This window comes from Notolepis coatsorum (genome assembly GCF_963971535.1).
Source record: "Notolepis coatsorum genome assembly, chromosome: 13".
In the NCBI taxonomy this organism is placed as follows: Eukaryota; Metazoa; Chordata; class Actinopteri; order Aulopiformes; family Paralepididae; genus Notolepis; species Notolepis coatsorum.
The window spans coordinates 51,954,185-51,971,190 of NC_140177.1; the positions used below are offsets into that span (position 1 = coordinate 51,954,185).

At 41.8% G+C, this 17,006-nt stretch overlaps 1 protein-coding gene across 2 annotated transcripts; it reads left to right on the forward strand.

The window, feature by feature from the left end:
* Nucleotides 1–299: 299 nt before the first annotated feature.
* On the forward strand, nucleotides 300–16,662 carry pcmtd1 (protein-L-isoaspartate (D-aspartate) O-methyltransferase domain containing 1). 2 transcript variants are annotated; one of them, XM_084327329.1, is made up of 7 exons: nucleotides 300–456; nucleotides 4,182–4,281; nucleotides 7,363–7,833; nucleotides 8,636–8,738; nucleotides 9,313–9,484; nucleotides 12,687–12,810; nucleotides 14,129–16,662. In XM_084327329.1, exons 3-7 carry the CDS (start codon nucleotides 7,527–7,529, stop codon nucleotides 14,512–14,514), a joined length of 1,092 nt encoding a protein of 363 aa, XP_084183455.1. In that variant the 5' UTR covers nucleotides 300–456; nucleotides 4,182–4,281; nucleotides 7,363–7,526; the 3' UTR covers nucleotides 14,515–16,662. The 2 variants fall into 2 exon arrangements, with proteins under 2 accessions (XP_084183455.1, XP_084183454.1); XM_084327328.1 differs by lacking the exon at nucleotides 4,182–4,281.
* Nucleotides 16,663–17,006: the final 344 nt, after the last annotated feature.

Sequence of the window (17,006 nt, forward strand, 5' to 3'; positions counted from 1 at the left end):
TTTAATTTCCTTTCCTGATAATTCAGAGGGGGTGTCGTAATACAATTACTTTTCACACTTCACTTGAGTTATTAATTTAGGTTGTTTAATTAAAGAACAGGGTTTGTGTTGATCAGTCTTCTTTCCTGTGCACCTCGTCAATAGTGCAGCTCAGTTGTCTGCAGGCTTGCAGCTAGAGACCCAGAGAGACCCAGGCTGACATCACTGCTTGTTGCACAGAACAAAACACGTCCTCAATATTTTGCTTGACCACGTGACCTGTGTTTACATCCTCTCAGCTGTTCCTTGTTCGACGTCGCTGTGAAGAAACAAACAAACGGCTGCAGCAGCACAATCAGTCAACTAGTAGGTTAGCTAACGTCAACTAACCCAACGACGGCGACCGAACGCTGTCTAGTTAAGACACTGACTGACCAGTTCACTGAAGCGAGTTGATAACGACACAACATTGTCATTGTGAGTACTTTTTTTTCAATTCATGTTTGCTTGCGACGTGAACTAGTTTTGGTAGCGTGTCAACAACCTCTTTTGTTGTTGGCTAACGTCATATTAGTCTCCGTTTGGGCTGGATAGTTAATAATGCAGCGATGTAACGGGTAACATTAGAGAAGCCAGCGAGCTAACTAACTAACCGACCCTGCTCTGTGTGTGTTGACGGTGATGGTGGCGCACACAGGCCCGCGGTGACAACACACGTTATAGCTAAACGCTAACTGGTTAACGTCAAGTTATTATGTCGGATAACATTAACTTAACACTAACTTGCTAACGTTAGATAGGAAGCATACGAGTTCACTTCACGCTACTAGCAGCGTTATCCGTTTACGATTTAACATGAACGCTAATCTAGAATGAATCCAACTACTGTCTAATTTCCAGTTTTGCAACCCGTTCGTCAAATCCGACTTAATAATATCTAATGTTAGGAGTTTTAACAGCCTGATGGTCTGATTTATGATGAATTGAAAATGGGGGACCCTGATGTAAACAAGACGAAAGTCTTTCTCTGGTCTGCATATTGAGCCGTACTGTACTGACTACTGTACCCATTCTGCAATCTAAAATGTTCAATCAATTTCAATCAATCTGTTGTGGTTGGATGTGATGCTGTGAGCTTTAGTTAAACAAACAAACACAGCTTTAGTTAAACAAACTGGAGAACGCTTTTGTTTGTCGATCATATCAGCCTCCATTCCAGGCTTCCTCGACATGTATGACAGTTTTCCTGCTGCTAAAGATCGGGGCTTGTTTAATCACAGCCATGCGATCTGGCTAGCAATTGATTTATTTTACGTTAGCTGGCTAACGTTAGTAGCGGTAGAGGTGTAATAATTAAAACACATGTTATTCTCTATCAATTTGGCACATTCAAAATAACGCTGTCTATTTCAACACCGTTTGTGCACAAAGACAACACCGTGACATCCTGATGTTTTTGTTGTTTCTTATCGTCGCACGCAGTGCGAAAGGGCCGAGTCGAGTCACAGTGATTGGCTACAAGGCGCTTCCTGTGTGGTAATAACAGCAGCACGTGATCAGCAGCTGATAAGCTCATTGGCTTCGCACTACGTCGGTCGTGGGAACGACGCACTCATGATGTATATCCTTGTTGCGAAAAGTATTGGACGAGAGTGAGACATGCGTTCTGTTTTGATTTCAGCAGCATGGTCTGAAAAGTGAAAATCGACTCATTACTCGAAGGACCTGTTTATGTTGTTAGCACGTTCATCATCACCAAAACAAACTAGTCCTACTGCTTGACCTGACTCCTAGAAGTTGAACCCACCTCACCCCTGCCCACTTTGACAACCTAGGATGGCTTAGAGTAGACGACAGAGTACAGCAACTTGCAATGGGCCTGGTCTACAAGATACACTACACGACCAAGGTACCCATGTACATGTCGAAATACTTCCCAAAGGTTTGATTGATTGATTGAAAATTGTATTAACAGATTGCAGAATGGGTACAATACAGTACAGCTCAATACACATAATTGTTAAGGGGATGCAGACCAGAGAAAGACTTTCGTCTTGTTTACATCAGGGTCCCCCATTTTCAATTCATCAGGTCAGTGAATACCACGATCACAACACCAGAGGGAGCTCCACAAATCATGTTAAACCCTGATTCGGCTCAAACAAGGGACTAAACACGTTTAGCAATTATGCCACATCAATGTGGAACGCCCTACCCAAAGCTGTAAAGGAATGTGAATCACTACCCACTTTCAAAAACACTCTCAAAGAGCACCTACGGGAGACTGCAATTCGAAACTGGCCCCTACAAATGTCCTAACCCAGTTGTACAGTAAATTACCAAGTATGGCTTTGTCAGTATTCCAATGTACAGTGTCCCCCCCCACCTCCAATGTACAGCCCCACCCACCCACCCAACCCCACCCCACCTACCCAACCTCCTCCAATGTACAGTTTCTACGTCAAATGTATATACACTCTTTTTCTGGACACTTTTTCTATCACAAACAGTACTGTATTTGCAAATCTGATATGTCATAAATGTATAGATGTAGCATTACTGTCTATCTGTATGTCGTGTGTGTCATATGATGAATTGAAAATGGGGGACCCTGATGTAAACAAGACGAAAGTCTTTCTCTGGTCTGCATCCCGTTAACAATTGTGTGTATTGAGCTGTACTGTACTGTACCCATTCTGCAATCTGTTAATAAACTTTTCAATCAATCAATCAGTTCAGCCCATGCTGCTTTCCCGTGTTGTACAACAACAGTAGACATCTTGGCATCGTGCCTCCTCGAGCATGCGGCCTTGTTGTTGCACGTGCACGTCTGTTATATCGAGTTGTCCTCCCGAGTCCCAGGACATAATATATGACTGATCGTACATGTTTTTAATAAAGCCGGCAGCCAGCGTTCCCTGGCTGTCGGCAGGCAGTGTTCCATGGCTGTCGGCAGGCAGTGTTCCATGGCTGACTCATAGGCATCCAGGTCTAGGTCAGTGATCCAGATGCTTCCCAGGATAGCAGCAGCACGCACGCTCTTTCCATATCATGCACAGACGTGTCAACCCAGGCCACCGACCCTGCGTGTTGTAAATAGTCCACGGAGTCCAGTGTAGCAGACAGACGCATGTCTTATTTCTTCTCAGGACAAACCTAGCTAGATAGCAGCATACTTTGCTATTACCTAGCTTTAAAAACAAATATGATGTATTATTCCTCTTTGAGTTGCTAATAAACCCTGCTCTCCATTTTAAGTCCATGGATTATCATTAGTAGTAAGACCACTGCAGTGCCCAACAGCCATTTGCTTGTAAAATACCTTGCATGGGCATGACCCATTTCTCTGGCTTTATTTTTGCTGCAGAGAAAACTCAAAGGACTATGCATTAAAGAGAGAGAGGGTGGGTGGGGAGGAACTAGGACAAACACGTTGCTGCATTATCACTGTTGGTGAGGGGGAATCGATGGTTCTTTTGGCCGTCAGAATGAAAGAGCCGATGGAAAATTACCTCACCAGGCCTCACACTACAATGTCACCTCTGAGTTTAATCTTTATTAGCTGAGTCAGATGTGAAGATGCTGAGGAAGCAGAGAGAGAATTCTACACTTGTTTCCCTGCTGTATCTCTTGCTCAAGGTTTTACAGATTAGCTATGCTCATTCAATGTAACTCGGGTTGGTTTTGATTGATTGATTGAAAACTTTATTAACAGATTGCAGAATGGGTACAGTACAGTACAGCTCAATACATACAATTGTTAAGGGGATGCAGACCAGAGAAAGACTTTCGTCTTGTTTACATCAGGGTCCCCCATTTTCAATTCATCAATTCATGGTATAGGCTAACTTACTGTATGTATCAAATCCCCCATAGAATTTGTATTTTTCTTTTCATTCTTCATTTCAACAATTAAACTTTAGATTTTTTTTCGATTTGTTTAGCTGTAATGGGGAATTCGATAGCTTAGTGCTGATTGACAAGGCGGTTGTTTATTTTTTACGAGTTGCAGGACAGTTTGTCCTAACTGTTTTTGGCCTACATAGTTATAGCCTGATGGGCATTTCTTATTTATTAGATACAGTGGAGAGAGTGACAGGAAATGGCAGAGAGAGGGACTGATGTGACAACGGTAATGAATGAGGCAGCATCCATTGACCATATTCACATGGTGGCCATTTTGCTCTTCTGTTGTTGCTCAGGAAGGGTTCCTTGCCACCGCGTGAATACGCTCGATGGGCCAAGACCAGACATTTGACTAATCGGTGACCCAAGGTGGCAAATTCAAAGTATTTCCAAAAGGTACATGTCTGTAGATAATATTAACTATTATGGAGCGAGCGGTATCTTAGTTATATTTGTAAGCCAGAGAAGATACCCAGCCTCCATAATAGTCTATGGGAAAGACCAGATATTGGTACCACCTAACCTAAAGTGGCAATCTTTTGCAGTGCAAAATAGTTTGCAGGTTAAAATAGATTGCTGTGTGATAATAACCTTTTAACGAGAGGAGCATAGTGGCGGTTTATTGCATCTCGTGTTATCCCAATAAAACCAGTATAAACCGTCTGCTTAGAATTCAGCCAACATTACTGTACTCCGGAGGCTCTGTTCTAAAGCTAGAAGCAAAATAGAGGTGTCACCTCACCTGAAACTAAAGATCTTGAGGTATCACTGGCAGGAAAACCCTGGGTTTTGGGAACTGGATGTATAATGCCCCCCCCCCCCCCCTTAACTCATTCAACGCCAGACCCAATGATAGTCGGGTTAACTCGCCGACCGGTCAGCGCCAATCACGAGTATAGTCGGGTTTTAATCGTTATTTATTTTATTAGCGATATCCATTCATATCCAGCCTGATGTTATCGTTGGGAATGGGTCTGAGCTTGCAAAAGGGCAAATACCGCCGCCTACGCCTTCCAGCTGGTATTGCACTCCATTGGGAATGGTGTAGTTTCTTTTCTGGGGCGATCCGAGTTTGGGAGTTTAAATACTCAGGCGAGGTAGGTCTATACAACGATGGCATGGAACAGTAACCCCGCCCGCCCGCCCATATGTAACTGTCGGTAATGTGGTACGGACCTCCACGAGCAGTATTTGGAATGGCGATCAGATAATTGGATTATTTCTTTTGCATTACATCAGATACAAGGTAAGAACACTATATATAAATTTGATCGTTGATCTGATATTTATTTCTACCCCGATCGACGCTGTCTCTGTGTGTGTGGCTGTGTGCCGTTGGGTGCAGGGGGGGGGGGGGGGGGGGGGGGGGGCGCCGCGGTCCAGGGCTCTTTTCATTCTTGCATGAGGAAGGATAATAATGATCTAGCGTTGATTTCAGGAAGATTCGATAATCAGGCGAAAAATGTCGTGTTTAGTGTATTCCACTAAAGGGCTATTATCGTGTCTTTCCCTGGAATTACTAAGAATCACCAAAACTATACTCGTATTCAAAACGGTATAAAACGGAAATGTACCCATGAAAAAACAATCCGTTTTGTACATGTTGACTGGAAGCAACTCACTGATAATCGACGGGTGTATTAGACCCATAGCTATAATTTAAGATATATTTTAAGCACTCGCAAATCTCACAGTCCCCCCCCATTGACTTACAGCGCTGGCGTAATAGCGCCCTCTGGCGCCCCGACCCGTGGCGCCGAATGTGTTAATACACACCATTGAAGTGCCCGAGCCTGCTGCAGGGGAGCTGCTCTGTGGTCAACAGTGTCTGCTTGTACTGGGCAGCTCCCCTGGATACATTTGTAACTTGCTGAAAAAGAGCATCTGTGCTCAGTAAACTGGTACCCTGGATAAATAAAACACAAAAAGAAAGATATATATATATAGATGGATGAATGGATAAACTTACACTGTATATAACTACACTTTACACTATAGGCTATATCACACCAGTATAATTTACACAAAAGGAAGCAGAAACAAAATCAAACAAAAGATGCACACACACACACAGCATGACAGCAGTTTCAGGCACTTGAAAAAAAAAACATCTACATTGGATAATGAGGTGGCAGGCTTTAGTGCAAGCATACGTAGCCTATAGCCTGTATTCTTTTTACCACATCCAATTTCACACACTTTATTCATTTAATCAATATCAATAAAACTTTGAGTGTGTTGTGCAAAGAGCTCATCCCTGACATTGTACAATAAAGTAGAACATGAGCCTTTATTCTCAACAGACTCATGGCGGCATATTTAGATTTAGCTGAACAACATCTTGCTTAATTAATATCTGGGTTCTGATGCAATATCACTTGAGAACCACTGAATGCAGTTGCCTTATTTGGCCTCTAGGCTGCCTCACAACATTCATTCATTGAGCACAGATACTGAATATAAGGAAAGTGACACATTTAAAGCCTTGCTTGTCAATGGGATGAAAATTCCTGTCTGACTTTTACACAGGCACCATCGTTTACACTGACTGAGGTCAGGTCACTGGACAATTCTGAAACAAAACAGTTTTTCCTTGGGACCTTCAAGTCAGATAATCATCGATTCAGTGTTAGAATGTTTAGAACACCTTCAACTTGTCAGCGAAGGTCCAATTATGAGCGGCTATGTTATGTTGACCTTGATTTCTATGGGACAGATTAAATTAATAAGACAAAGCGGGGCTCGCAACTCACTTGTTGTTCCAAGGTGTTTTAATTGACAAAAAGGCAGTAGATACAACGTTTCCAGTCTTCTTCAAGCATGAATACAACACAGATTAAATTAAGCCACGTTTGATCAAAACCTCTACATCTCCCATTCGGGTGAATGGAACCTGTCATTATTATTATTATAAGGTGGGGTGGCAGTAGCCCATGCCTTGTATAAACCATGTGTCTCATAAGGTGGGGTGGCAGGAGCCAATGCCTTGTATAAACCGTGTCTCATAAGGTGGGGTGGCAGGAGCCAATGCCTTGTATAAACCATGGGTCTCATAAGGTGGGGTGGCAGGAGCCAATGCCTTGTATAAACCATGGGTCTCATAAGGTGGGGTGGCAGGAGCCAATGCCTTGTATAAACCGTGTCTCATAAGGTGGGGTGGCAGGAGCCCATGCCTTGTATAAACCATGTGTCTCATAAGGTGGAGTGGCAGGAGCCCATGCCTTGTATAAACCATGTGTCTCATAAGGTGGGGTGGCAGGAGCCCATGCCTTGTATAAACCATGTGACGCAAAACAGGAAATGAGAACGAGCTGGTTCCTTTCACTTTCTGCAATGTCTGATTTCAAGTACAGTCCTGATTGTGGCAGAACTCTCATATAGCGGTAGCGGGTCAACTATTTCATTGCCGGTCTGATCAGATATAGGCTACTCTCGCCAGGCTTATTGCTCGAACTCATTTATTGTTGTCCCTTTCAGCTCCCCGGGTCCTTTGGACATGCCTGCGGTCTAAATTGACCTCGGCAGAGACACGGCTGCGGGATCTTTCAGGCGGCATCTCGTCTGCCATGCCACTCTGAGGGGAACGGCACGCGGCACGGGGGAAGAGTATCGCACCTTTTTCTTACTTTTTTCTTTTCACCATGGGGGGTGCCGTGAGCGCTGGGGAGGACAACGATGACCTGATTGATAATCTGAAGGAGGCCCAGTACATCCGCACAGACGGAGTGGAGCAGGCTTTCAGGGCCATAGACAGAGGGGATTACTACCTGGACGACTACCGGGACAATGCCTACAAGGACCTGGCGTGGAAGCACGGCAACATCCACCTGTCTGCTCCCTGTATATACTCTGAGGTGATGGAGGCCCTGAAACTGCAGCCCGGACTATCTTTCCTTAACATGGGCAGCGGGACGGGCTACCTGAGCACAATGGTTGGTCTTATCATAGGTAGGCCTAATGCCCCTCCCCCCAAATGCTTTCGCACTACCATTTCTCATGTGTGTCGACCATTTCAGATATTAAAATATATTCACGACTAACCTGTGATAAAATTAGGCTAGATGTTATAGGGGCACAATTTATTTTGCACATAATCTCGCATATATTCTAACGGTCTAAACTGAATGCACACAATTAATTTAGTTTGGCAGTTATGGCGATTTAATGAGTTTGAATATGGCCACTCGGTCATCAGAGGACACTGGATCCTTGTTGTGTTAATTACAGCTCAATGAAATGATGAAAACGAGTGAAATGAACAAATCGAGAAGGGTTGCAATAGGGATTGCTATTTCAGTATTTCTTCATCTACATAATTTCATTGAGCTGTAATTAATGGCTTCAGTGTCCTCTGATGACATCACTGGTGGCCATATTCATACTCATTAACTGTCAAACAAAATAATATAATAACTTTTATTTGTATGGCACCTTTCATACAAAAATTGCAGCTCAAAGTGCTTCACAGCAGTAAAAACTAAAGACAGGCATAAAATGGGCAATGCATAAAGTGCAGACATAAAACAGACATAAAACGAAAAAAGCTAAAGATAGCAGCAAAGTGAACAAGGTAAGGCAAATCAGTTTTTCACATTAGGATCTAACATCCAATAGGCCTCTTTGTATACGGTTTGATTCCGTGATGTGCCCCTTTAACATTGACTAATTGTTGACACACAGTCACACACCTTCACACATAATATGATGCATTGTACATTTTAATTTAATTTAATGTAATTTAATTTTGAAGGGCCGTTTGGCGTGAATCATGGCGTTGAGCTCCACAAGGACGTGGTGGAATATGCCAGAGAGAAATTGGATGATTTCATAAAGAATAGTGACAGCTTTGATAAGTGAGTAACATACTTTGTAAAATGCAGGTCACAGTGCTAGGGACTGTCCCCGATTTTAATTGTTTTCTTTTGTCTTAGCCGACCAAGACTTTGTTAGTCGATTAGTCCATTTGATGCTTTCTCACATGCTGAATGAGTTGTTTCCTGAAAGACGATAAGCACATCTCTGGTACTAGATTTAAAGAGGTCCTTCTGCATGTGGGAAACTCAAACTTTACTGATTGTTGATGATGTCAACTAATCAGAGTTAGTTGACAAATCCTATGACTATTAGTCGACTAAGAATGTCTTTGGTCGAGGACAGTACTTTACAGAGGTACTAAACAGTACTTTACAGAGGATGTAATGATGCATGCGGTTCAGCACCACTAAACCTCATAGCAGATTTACCTTGTTTTTACTCTTTGCCATTAAGAAGTTTTTCTTTCAAATTAAATATATTTTAATGTTAAAACCTCCATTTGTTTTGCACCTCTCACACACGACTCAAACATTGCGATGAGTATGAAAATGACAAATATATACTGTACATTTGCCATGGTTCCAATGCGATTTGTGTGAATTTCCACAACAGGTTTGAGTTCTGTGAACCCGTCTTCGTGGTGGGGAACTGTCTAGAAATCGCCCCGGACAGTCACCAGTACGATCGCATCTACTGCGGAGCGGGAGTGCAGAAGGATCATGAAAATTACATGAAAGTGCTGCTCAAAATCGGGGGCATTCTAGTGATGCCCATCGAGGACCAGGTACGTGGTAGAATGTGTCCTGAATAATAGAGTAAACGCACAACTGTAAATATTGCCATGTCAGCACCTACCTGTTTTTAATTATCTGTAGATATTTAATGTTTAAATCTCCTATACTATTGCCTCATCAGCATCTTACTTTCTGCATTGCACTTTCTGGTTGGATGCAAGACTGCATTTCGTTTTGTAGGCCTACTATGTGCAATGACAATAAAGTTTAATCTAATCAACATCTGCAAGCATTATTGAGCCAGCGAAAGCTCCTGAATTATTATAGTGTCCGTCTGTAAGGAAATTGGGGAGGGGGAGGGGGTATAAAAAATGCATTGGATGGAATATGTTGGTGGTTTGAACACGACGACTTATGTGTGAGCACTCATGCAGAGAGCAGCATGCAGAAACACGTATGATGTCGGTACGGGACATGCTCACCGAGAACACTCATTTCTGAGAGGAGGGTGAAGATTTCGACAAAGAGATTTGGGGCAGAGGTCTCGCGGAGCTTAAGCAGCTCAAAGAACCGGAGAGAAACTCAGGCCAGATACTGTGGCCCATTTCAGGGTTTTACCAGTGATGTTTCCAAGCTCTCATTAGTGGTGGCCAATACAGGAAAAACATGAATATTACGATATTCAGAGGATTTAAAGATTCAGTCCAATGAAAAGCAAGTTTTTCAGTATTGTTACATATTTGAACAGAAGGTTTTGTTGACGTACAGTAAAATGACCCCAAATGTTAGAACTGTTGTTGTTGTGAAAACGATGACTAAATCCCTTTGATCTTTATCCCCCTGGATATCAACAAAATCAAGCCATTTCAGTTATCCAATCTGCCTCCTTTTGAAATATGACATAATATACACGGGTTACTCTGATTGCCACATCTAGCTGCTCTGATTGGCCCGTCAGTTAATCCCGCTATGTCTGATTGGCCTGTCAGTCAATCCCACAATGTCTGATGGGCTCATCAGTCACATCTAGCTGCTCTGATTGGCTCATCAGTCACATCTGGCTGAGTGGTCAGTGAGTCGAGCACTCCTACACTGCCCATGGTGTGTGGGACGGAGTTATCCCGCACTGCTGCCAAACCTCAAGAAGGTCACGCCCCCTCAGCCTACTGAGAGTTGGCTGTGCTCAGAGAGGGTGACCTAAAACACTTAGAACAAATCAAATGATGGATCTGAAGCTGAATAAATTATACTCATGACATTAACATTCCACAATTAGTAATTTATGACTGAATTAAGACATTATTGTACTGGTTTCAATTATTGAATTTCAATTAGAGACAGGATTGACGATTTCTGTGTCATGTAATGTTTGGCCAACACTTTAGTGAGTAAGCGTGTGCTCTAACTTGGCTCAGATTGTAAACAGAAGTTGATGTGCTATAGTGCATAACAATAGCTAATAGAGGCTTTGCATAGAAAGTTGGTATTAGTTTTCTTTCTTCCAACATGGCTGCCTGTAACCATTGATAACCACTTTTGAAAGAAATTGCTGGGGTATAGTAGGTGATAATACTGTTCCACTGTGACTTTTTTCCAAGATCCAGTAATAAAACACCATTTATACATTTTCTGTTGATATATTGCTCATATCCACACATGGCAACTGTCGTCTCCTCCAAAATAGAAGAAAAATGGGCATTTGAAACATTCTCAAGTCTATACCTCGGTAAGCTACCGCTACCTTTTCCAGACACAAACCTCGTAACCTTGCGGTATCGTGACACAGTCAACAGTAACACGAGTTACCAACATGACTGAATTTCATTATAAGCACGTTGCCCTCGCTGTACAATAATGTAAAGTCTAACATTACTGAGGGTCTCTGCAATGCAGAATTAATGGTCCTGACAAGGATGGGTGGACATCCAGCACACTAATGAGGACTGGGAAGTAGAAAATCCTTTTTTAAACTCTCCTGTAATGCTCACACAATTGATAAATAGTTTTATAGTTAGATATTTTATTATTGAAGGCTCATCTTTGTTATCTGTAAAGGTAAATGTTTCTTTTTAATGAAAAGATTTGTTTTTCCATACAAATAAAACATTGTAATAAAATAATGATAAATGTTATTTATATAGCACCTTTCATACAAGGATTGCAGTTGAAAGTGCTTTACATAATAAAACAAGCAGCAAGAGCAATGCATAGCACAAATAAAAATAGCAGCATGATACAAAAAAAATCAACCTATCAAAACCTAAGGTTCCAATAGGCTTCTTGAATCATTGTAATCTCGTCACAAAATCATGAACAATAAAATTAAATAGTTTAAACCATTGATTGAAGAGGTTGAAAATGGAATTGAATCGAACGTCAAATTGAATGGTAGATTTGGTGAATCGTTACACTCTCGGTATCGACCAGGTCTTCATCAGGGTCAGTGTTTTGGATATTAATGTACAGTATATCACAGGAGATGATTGGTGTTGTAAATAACTTCTTACATAACCCTGGTTGGTGGTCATCATATTAGACTGCATGGTAATGGGAGGTGTGACACAGTATCATTGTCCTTTTCAGTTTACATTCTCAGTTGACATTTTCAACAATTTCATACAATTAACTTGAATTTATGGGACATCATTGTTAAAAAAAAAATAATAATAATAATTCTAAATCTAAATAGATCTTTCTTCCCTTGTATTGAACAGGCCATTCTTGGTGGGGGTAGCTCACACAAACTTTTAAATGAATTATTCCCTGCCCTGCCCGGCTACCCCACACCCAACAATAAAAAAAACTTTACAAACTGAGCAGTAAATTAGTTTGGCAGTGTTCCTGGTTCCAAAATGAACAGCTAATTGATTCATTAAACATAATTGATTGCTTGTGTCCTTGGTGTGACATCACAATGGGGAATACCCCTGAACAGCTTGTCAAGGCTCGTTAATCTGAAGACCTTTTTTCAGGTAACAACCTTAGCCAATTTACCATATCGGTATCAAAATCCATTTTCCATAATATGACCTTTTAATATTTTCTCTCTGGTTTAGACAAACTATTCTGTATCACAATTTTAAAAACAAATGACAGGTGACACAGGTGAATGTACATACTGATCTGTTGCCTAGCACTCGTCATACCTTCCAAACTAGTGACAAAACATTACGTGAAACAAGAAATGTCAATATGTTATATTTCATTGGAGTTCCGCTGGTTCACGTGCAGTTCTTGGGTCTGTTCTTGCAGCTGACCCAGATGACCAGGACGGGTCAGTGCTCCTGGGACAGTAAGAACATCTTGGCCGTGTCCTTTGCCCCTCTGGTCCAGCAGAGCAGACCAGATGGAGCTAAGCCTGATGCCGTTGAACTGCGTGAGTCCTCTGACCTTTTTCTTTTTTCGAGTTTGCAATATACAAGGCACACGGTCCATTCAAAGTTAGACATAAGGCCACACGTGAAGACTATTTTCAGTTCTATTTCTTTAACCACACTTGTTTGTGCTGACCTACTTGAATGACTAGTACTGTAGGTTTTCTTAAATTTTTCATACATTTCCCTTAAAGAGATATTTCACTTTAGTAGAACTTTAAACAGTATTACCTCTATCTAAAGTTCTCTACAAGTAAACTAGTGACCAACTGCTGTACCCGCCGTCCGCCGTCAACACCACCAAGGTGGACCAAATCTAAATACTTCTGAATTTTAAACAAACACTACAGCAATATTATCCTGTGTAATATATTTTTCTGAGTCAAAGGTACTTATTTTCTTTTAGATAATATTGCTATTTGCAAATTATTATATTATAGGAATTTGTCACTCGAGCTGGAGTTTGACCAACTTTTCACAGAATCTTTCCTCCAGCAAGGCAGCAGGTAACCATGGTAAGCACTCTCCAAACATTCTATGCAAGGCAAAGATACACAGCACACTCAAACCTACAACTAACTGACTGGATCTGTTTTTATTTTTCAAAGGTAATAAATCTGTAAAGACGCATCAAATGTCAAAACAAATGTGTACCTTTGACTCAGAATTGTCTGCATTATTGAAATCTTCACGGCAGTAGTTTGTTTATACTTCAGAAGTACAATATTTAGACTAGGTCCTCAAAAGGGAAGTGAACGAGGAGCCCAACACCTGGGAGGAAGGGTCGAGTTGACAAGAGGACGACAGACGCGTCTATTCGAATACCAACCGGTTTGTGCGTTTTGCTAATCTGATTGGCCACTGACGTTTCTGGTCATGTGACATGTGCGCCCAATCGCGTGACGCGCCCATTTCCGCCCCGACCAGCAGCAAACTACCTAACGCCTAGTTTATCACTGGTTAAGCTTAGGCGACTCTTTCGAAGTTGGTTAAGGTTAGAGTTTGGAATCAGGGCTGGCGTTCTATCGCCCTGCTCTAAGACAAACTCTAACCTTAACCAACTTCGAAATAGTGCCTAAGCTTAACCGGCGAAAGAACTTGCCGTCACACGATTGGTGCACATGTCACATGACCAGAAACGTCAGTGGCCAATCAGATTCGCAAAACGCACACAAACCGGTTGGTATTCAAATAGACGCGACAGGGACAGCAGTGGTAGATGACTAGTAGATGACTTGAGATGGTCAAATGAAAGCGCTTGTGAACTACACATGGTTGTAGGGCAGTAATGTAGTCTGCCTCGTTTTCCTTTGCCCTCAGCCCCCGTCGCCGTCCGGAGCCTCCAGGACCTCTCTCGGATCCACATCCGCCGCACCCTGAGGCGCCTGGCCGCTGCCGCCAGCCAGGACAAGAGCCCGGCTCAGAGGGTCCCCCACAAGCGCAAGCGCAGGCGCTGCCGCCGCCGCCACATGAACACCTACGTTTTTGTAGGAAACCAGCTGATACCCCAAACTGTGGAGAGTGAAGAGGAGGAACAGACCGAGGAGGAGCGCAAGGAGGAGGAGGAGGAGGAGCAGGAGGAGGAGGAGAGGGACGTTGGCGACGTTGAGATCCTTAAGCAAGTGAACGTGTTGAGAGACCAAATCATGGCTTTGCCTCTGCCCGTGTCGCTCAAGGCGTACCTGCTGTATTACCGGGAGAAATGACTGATCTCACCTGGTGCAGCGCCTGCTCTAAGGCTTTTCCCCTCCCCCTTTCTCAGTACAGATGTAGCATTGTTTTCATTTTTAATCTTGATGGTGAAAAATGTAACAGAAAGAGACTTCATAGATAATGTTGGATAATGATGTTATGATTATGATTGCTTTACTGGTTTTCTTTTGACATTTGTTTTTGATTTGTATATCAAAAAAGAAATTCTATGTAAAAAGTCTACTAAACAAATCCTTTTCAGAACCCGGTTTTAGGATTCCGATTTTATCTCACAATATTGATATTTCTGCAGAATTGTTGCAGATTTGAAAATTCTTACTATATTTGCTAAGACGATCATGGGAAGATCGAGAGTTTTACCGTGGCTTTTTCTAGAAGCTTTTAACTCGATATGATATCACTTACAATTTACGGATGCCGAATGGAGCACGAGACTATAAATGCAAATATGAAGAGAGCCACATCATCCCATTTGAGTCATTGACTTAGATTAGACGTTGCTTCATGAATCATGGATGAAGCGGCTCCGTCATTATTCCTCTTTCTATGCCGTCCTCCTAAGTAGAGGGATTTTTATATGCCGCCCCACTACGAGAGATCAGTGAGAGACCAGATTGGTTTCTAATTCCTTCTGCAGGGCATCTTTTAAATCTAACTGAAATATTTCTCTATGGGGTGCTTTTATCCTCGCGTTCGATCTCACTTTGATCTTTAGTAATTGGTATTAGGGTTTATATGAATACGCATTTTAATGCGGCTATTTAATTTTCATGGCCTTGAATGCCCATCCACTAGACATTCCCTCCCACTCCCTTGTTTTATTTTTTTTGCTCACACACATAATAGTGTAATTGTTTCAGTAATTAGAGTAATTAATGAAACGGATGGATTAGGATATGTAATGATTATTTTAATTGATCTTTCACTAAATTCCATTGATTCCACGTTTTCTCACCTTTTTCGGTGGGCTGCTAGATGTTTAAGGGAGGAGCTTACTCTGCACCCGTTAAAGGGATAGTCTGTATTTTTTTAAGAATCCTGTCTGATTTGTTGCAAACTTGGGCAGTCATTGCAGTCCATCTGCACAGTGCTTACACCAGGGTTATTTGTTTTTGAGAGACTGGAAGCAGAAGATCTTAGCATTTATAAGCAATGCTAGTGGAACTGGAAGTCAACAGGACGCAGGTCTGAAAGATCATTTGCTCCATGGCCTCTTAACATTTTATATTTCTAATATCTCAAATAAACAAAACGCAACTCCAGTTTGTGACAAACGGAAACAATTTGGCCTGTCCTTTTTAATATCTCCTAATTTATTACAGCCTTTAGTCCACAAAGTGATCACTGGAAGTGATGTCCCAGGTGATCCAAAAACCGAAATGTAGTTCTCTGTTTTTGGCAAGGTTTTAAAGAACTTTGATAATATTAGAAAGTAATGAGACAGAAATGATAAATACAATTATATATAGTAGTACATCTTTCTTTTATTTTTCCAACGATGCAAAATCGAAATCATTTGAAACCTTTTATAATCTGGACTGTAGACTTATCCAATGACGCACATTATTCTGCAGTCCGCTAATGAAAAGAAGAAGAGAGGTGCCATCTTTTTTGTGGCTTAATTTGTATTGTGGACTGGAGATGTAGTTACACTATTGTGTATCAAATTACATATTTCCGTTCAGAAACTCTAATAGTGATGGCTTTTAAGTGCCAACATGGATGGGATGTTTGTTTATAGCACTGTGTAAAATTTGCCGGACAGATGGTGTGTTTCTACATTCCGCAGTTGAAAAGAGAAGAGCATGTCATTGATAGATGTTCACGTTTTGTGTTGATGCTTTACGACAGTGTCATCTGACTCCGATTTCTTTCTTCATCTTACTTTGAATGCATATTTCTAGTTATCCAAAAGCGTTCTGTTCAGTATAAAAGTGGTTATGGTTATTTACAGAAGATAATTTGTATTTGGTTTTGTTGTAGTGCCCTCTTGCTGTACTATATCTTGACACTGGGAAGTCTGTCTGTAGATCCAATCTCCACTGCTGTCTGTTTGATGGATAGACACGTCTCTGCTCTAAGTCTTCATTCTGTTCTTGTGTAATGTAAAATGTTTGGATTTAAAATGGGGTATAGTTTCATTGGTTGTTGTTCTTTTTGTGTGTGCGTGTGGAGAGGTAACATTTATTATTTTCTATTATTACATGGCGTTTTCACATTCGCCGAAATGCTTGCTTGTGATTGGTCAATAGCCCCCCGACAGCGGTCATTATTTTTCAATAATGACCGCTGTTTTTTCAATAATGACCGCTGTGCGCAGCTGTTCGCAATCAAGCCCACTGACACACACTGTTTCAGTGCAATTAGACACTGCCGGTGTTCTGCTGCCGGCGATGACAGGGGCCGGAGCGACGAGCGGAGCCAGAACGCAGCCAGAACCAGTGTTGCGAGTCGATGTAAAATGAATTAGGTATATTGTTAGTAA

What these genes read in the sequence shown, in the direction of transcription:
- pcmtd1 (XM_084327329.1), top strand. Translation starts at nt 7,527, where the DNA reads ATGGGGGGTGCCGTGAGCGCTGGGGAGGACAACGATGACCTGATTGAT. An exon ending in AATAGTGACAGCTTTGATAA is followed by an intron (nt 8,739 to 9,312) that starts GTGAGTAACATA and finishes TTTCCACAACAG; the next exon opens with GTTTGAGTTCTGTGAACCCG. An exon ending in TGATGCCCATCGAGGACCAG is followed by an intron (nt 9,485 to 12,686) that starts GTACGTGGTAGA and finishes CTGTTCTTGCAG; the next exon opens with CTGACCCAGATGACCAGGAC.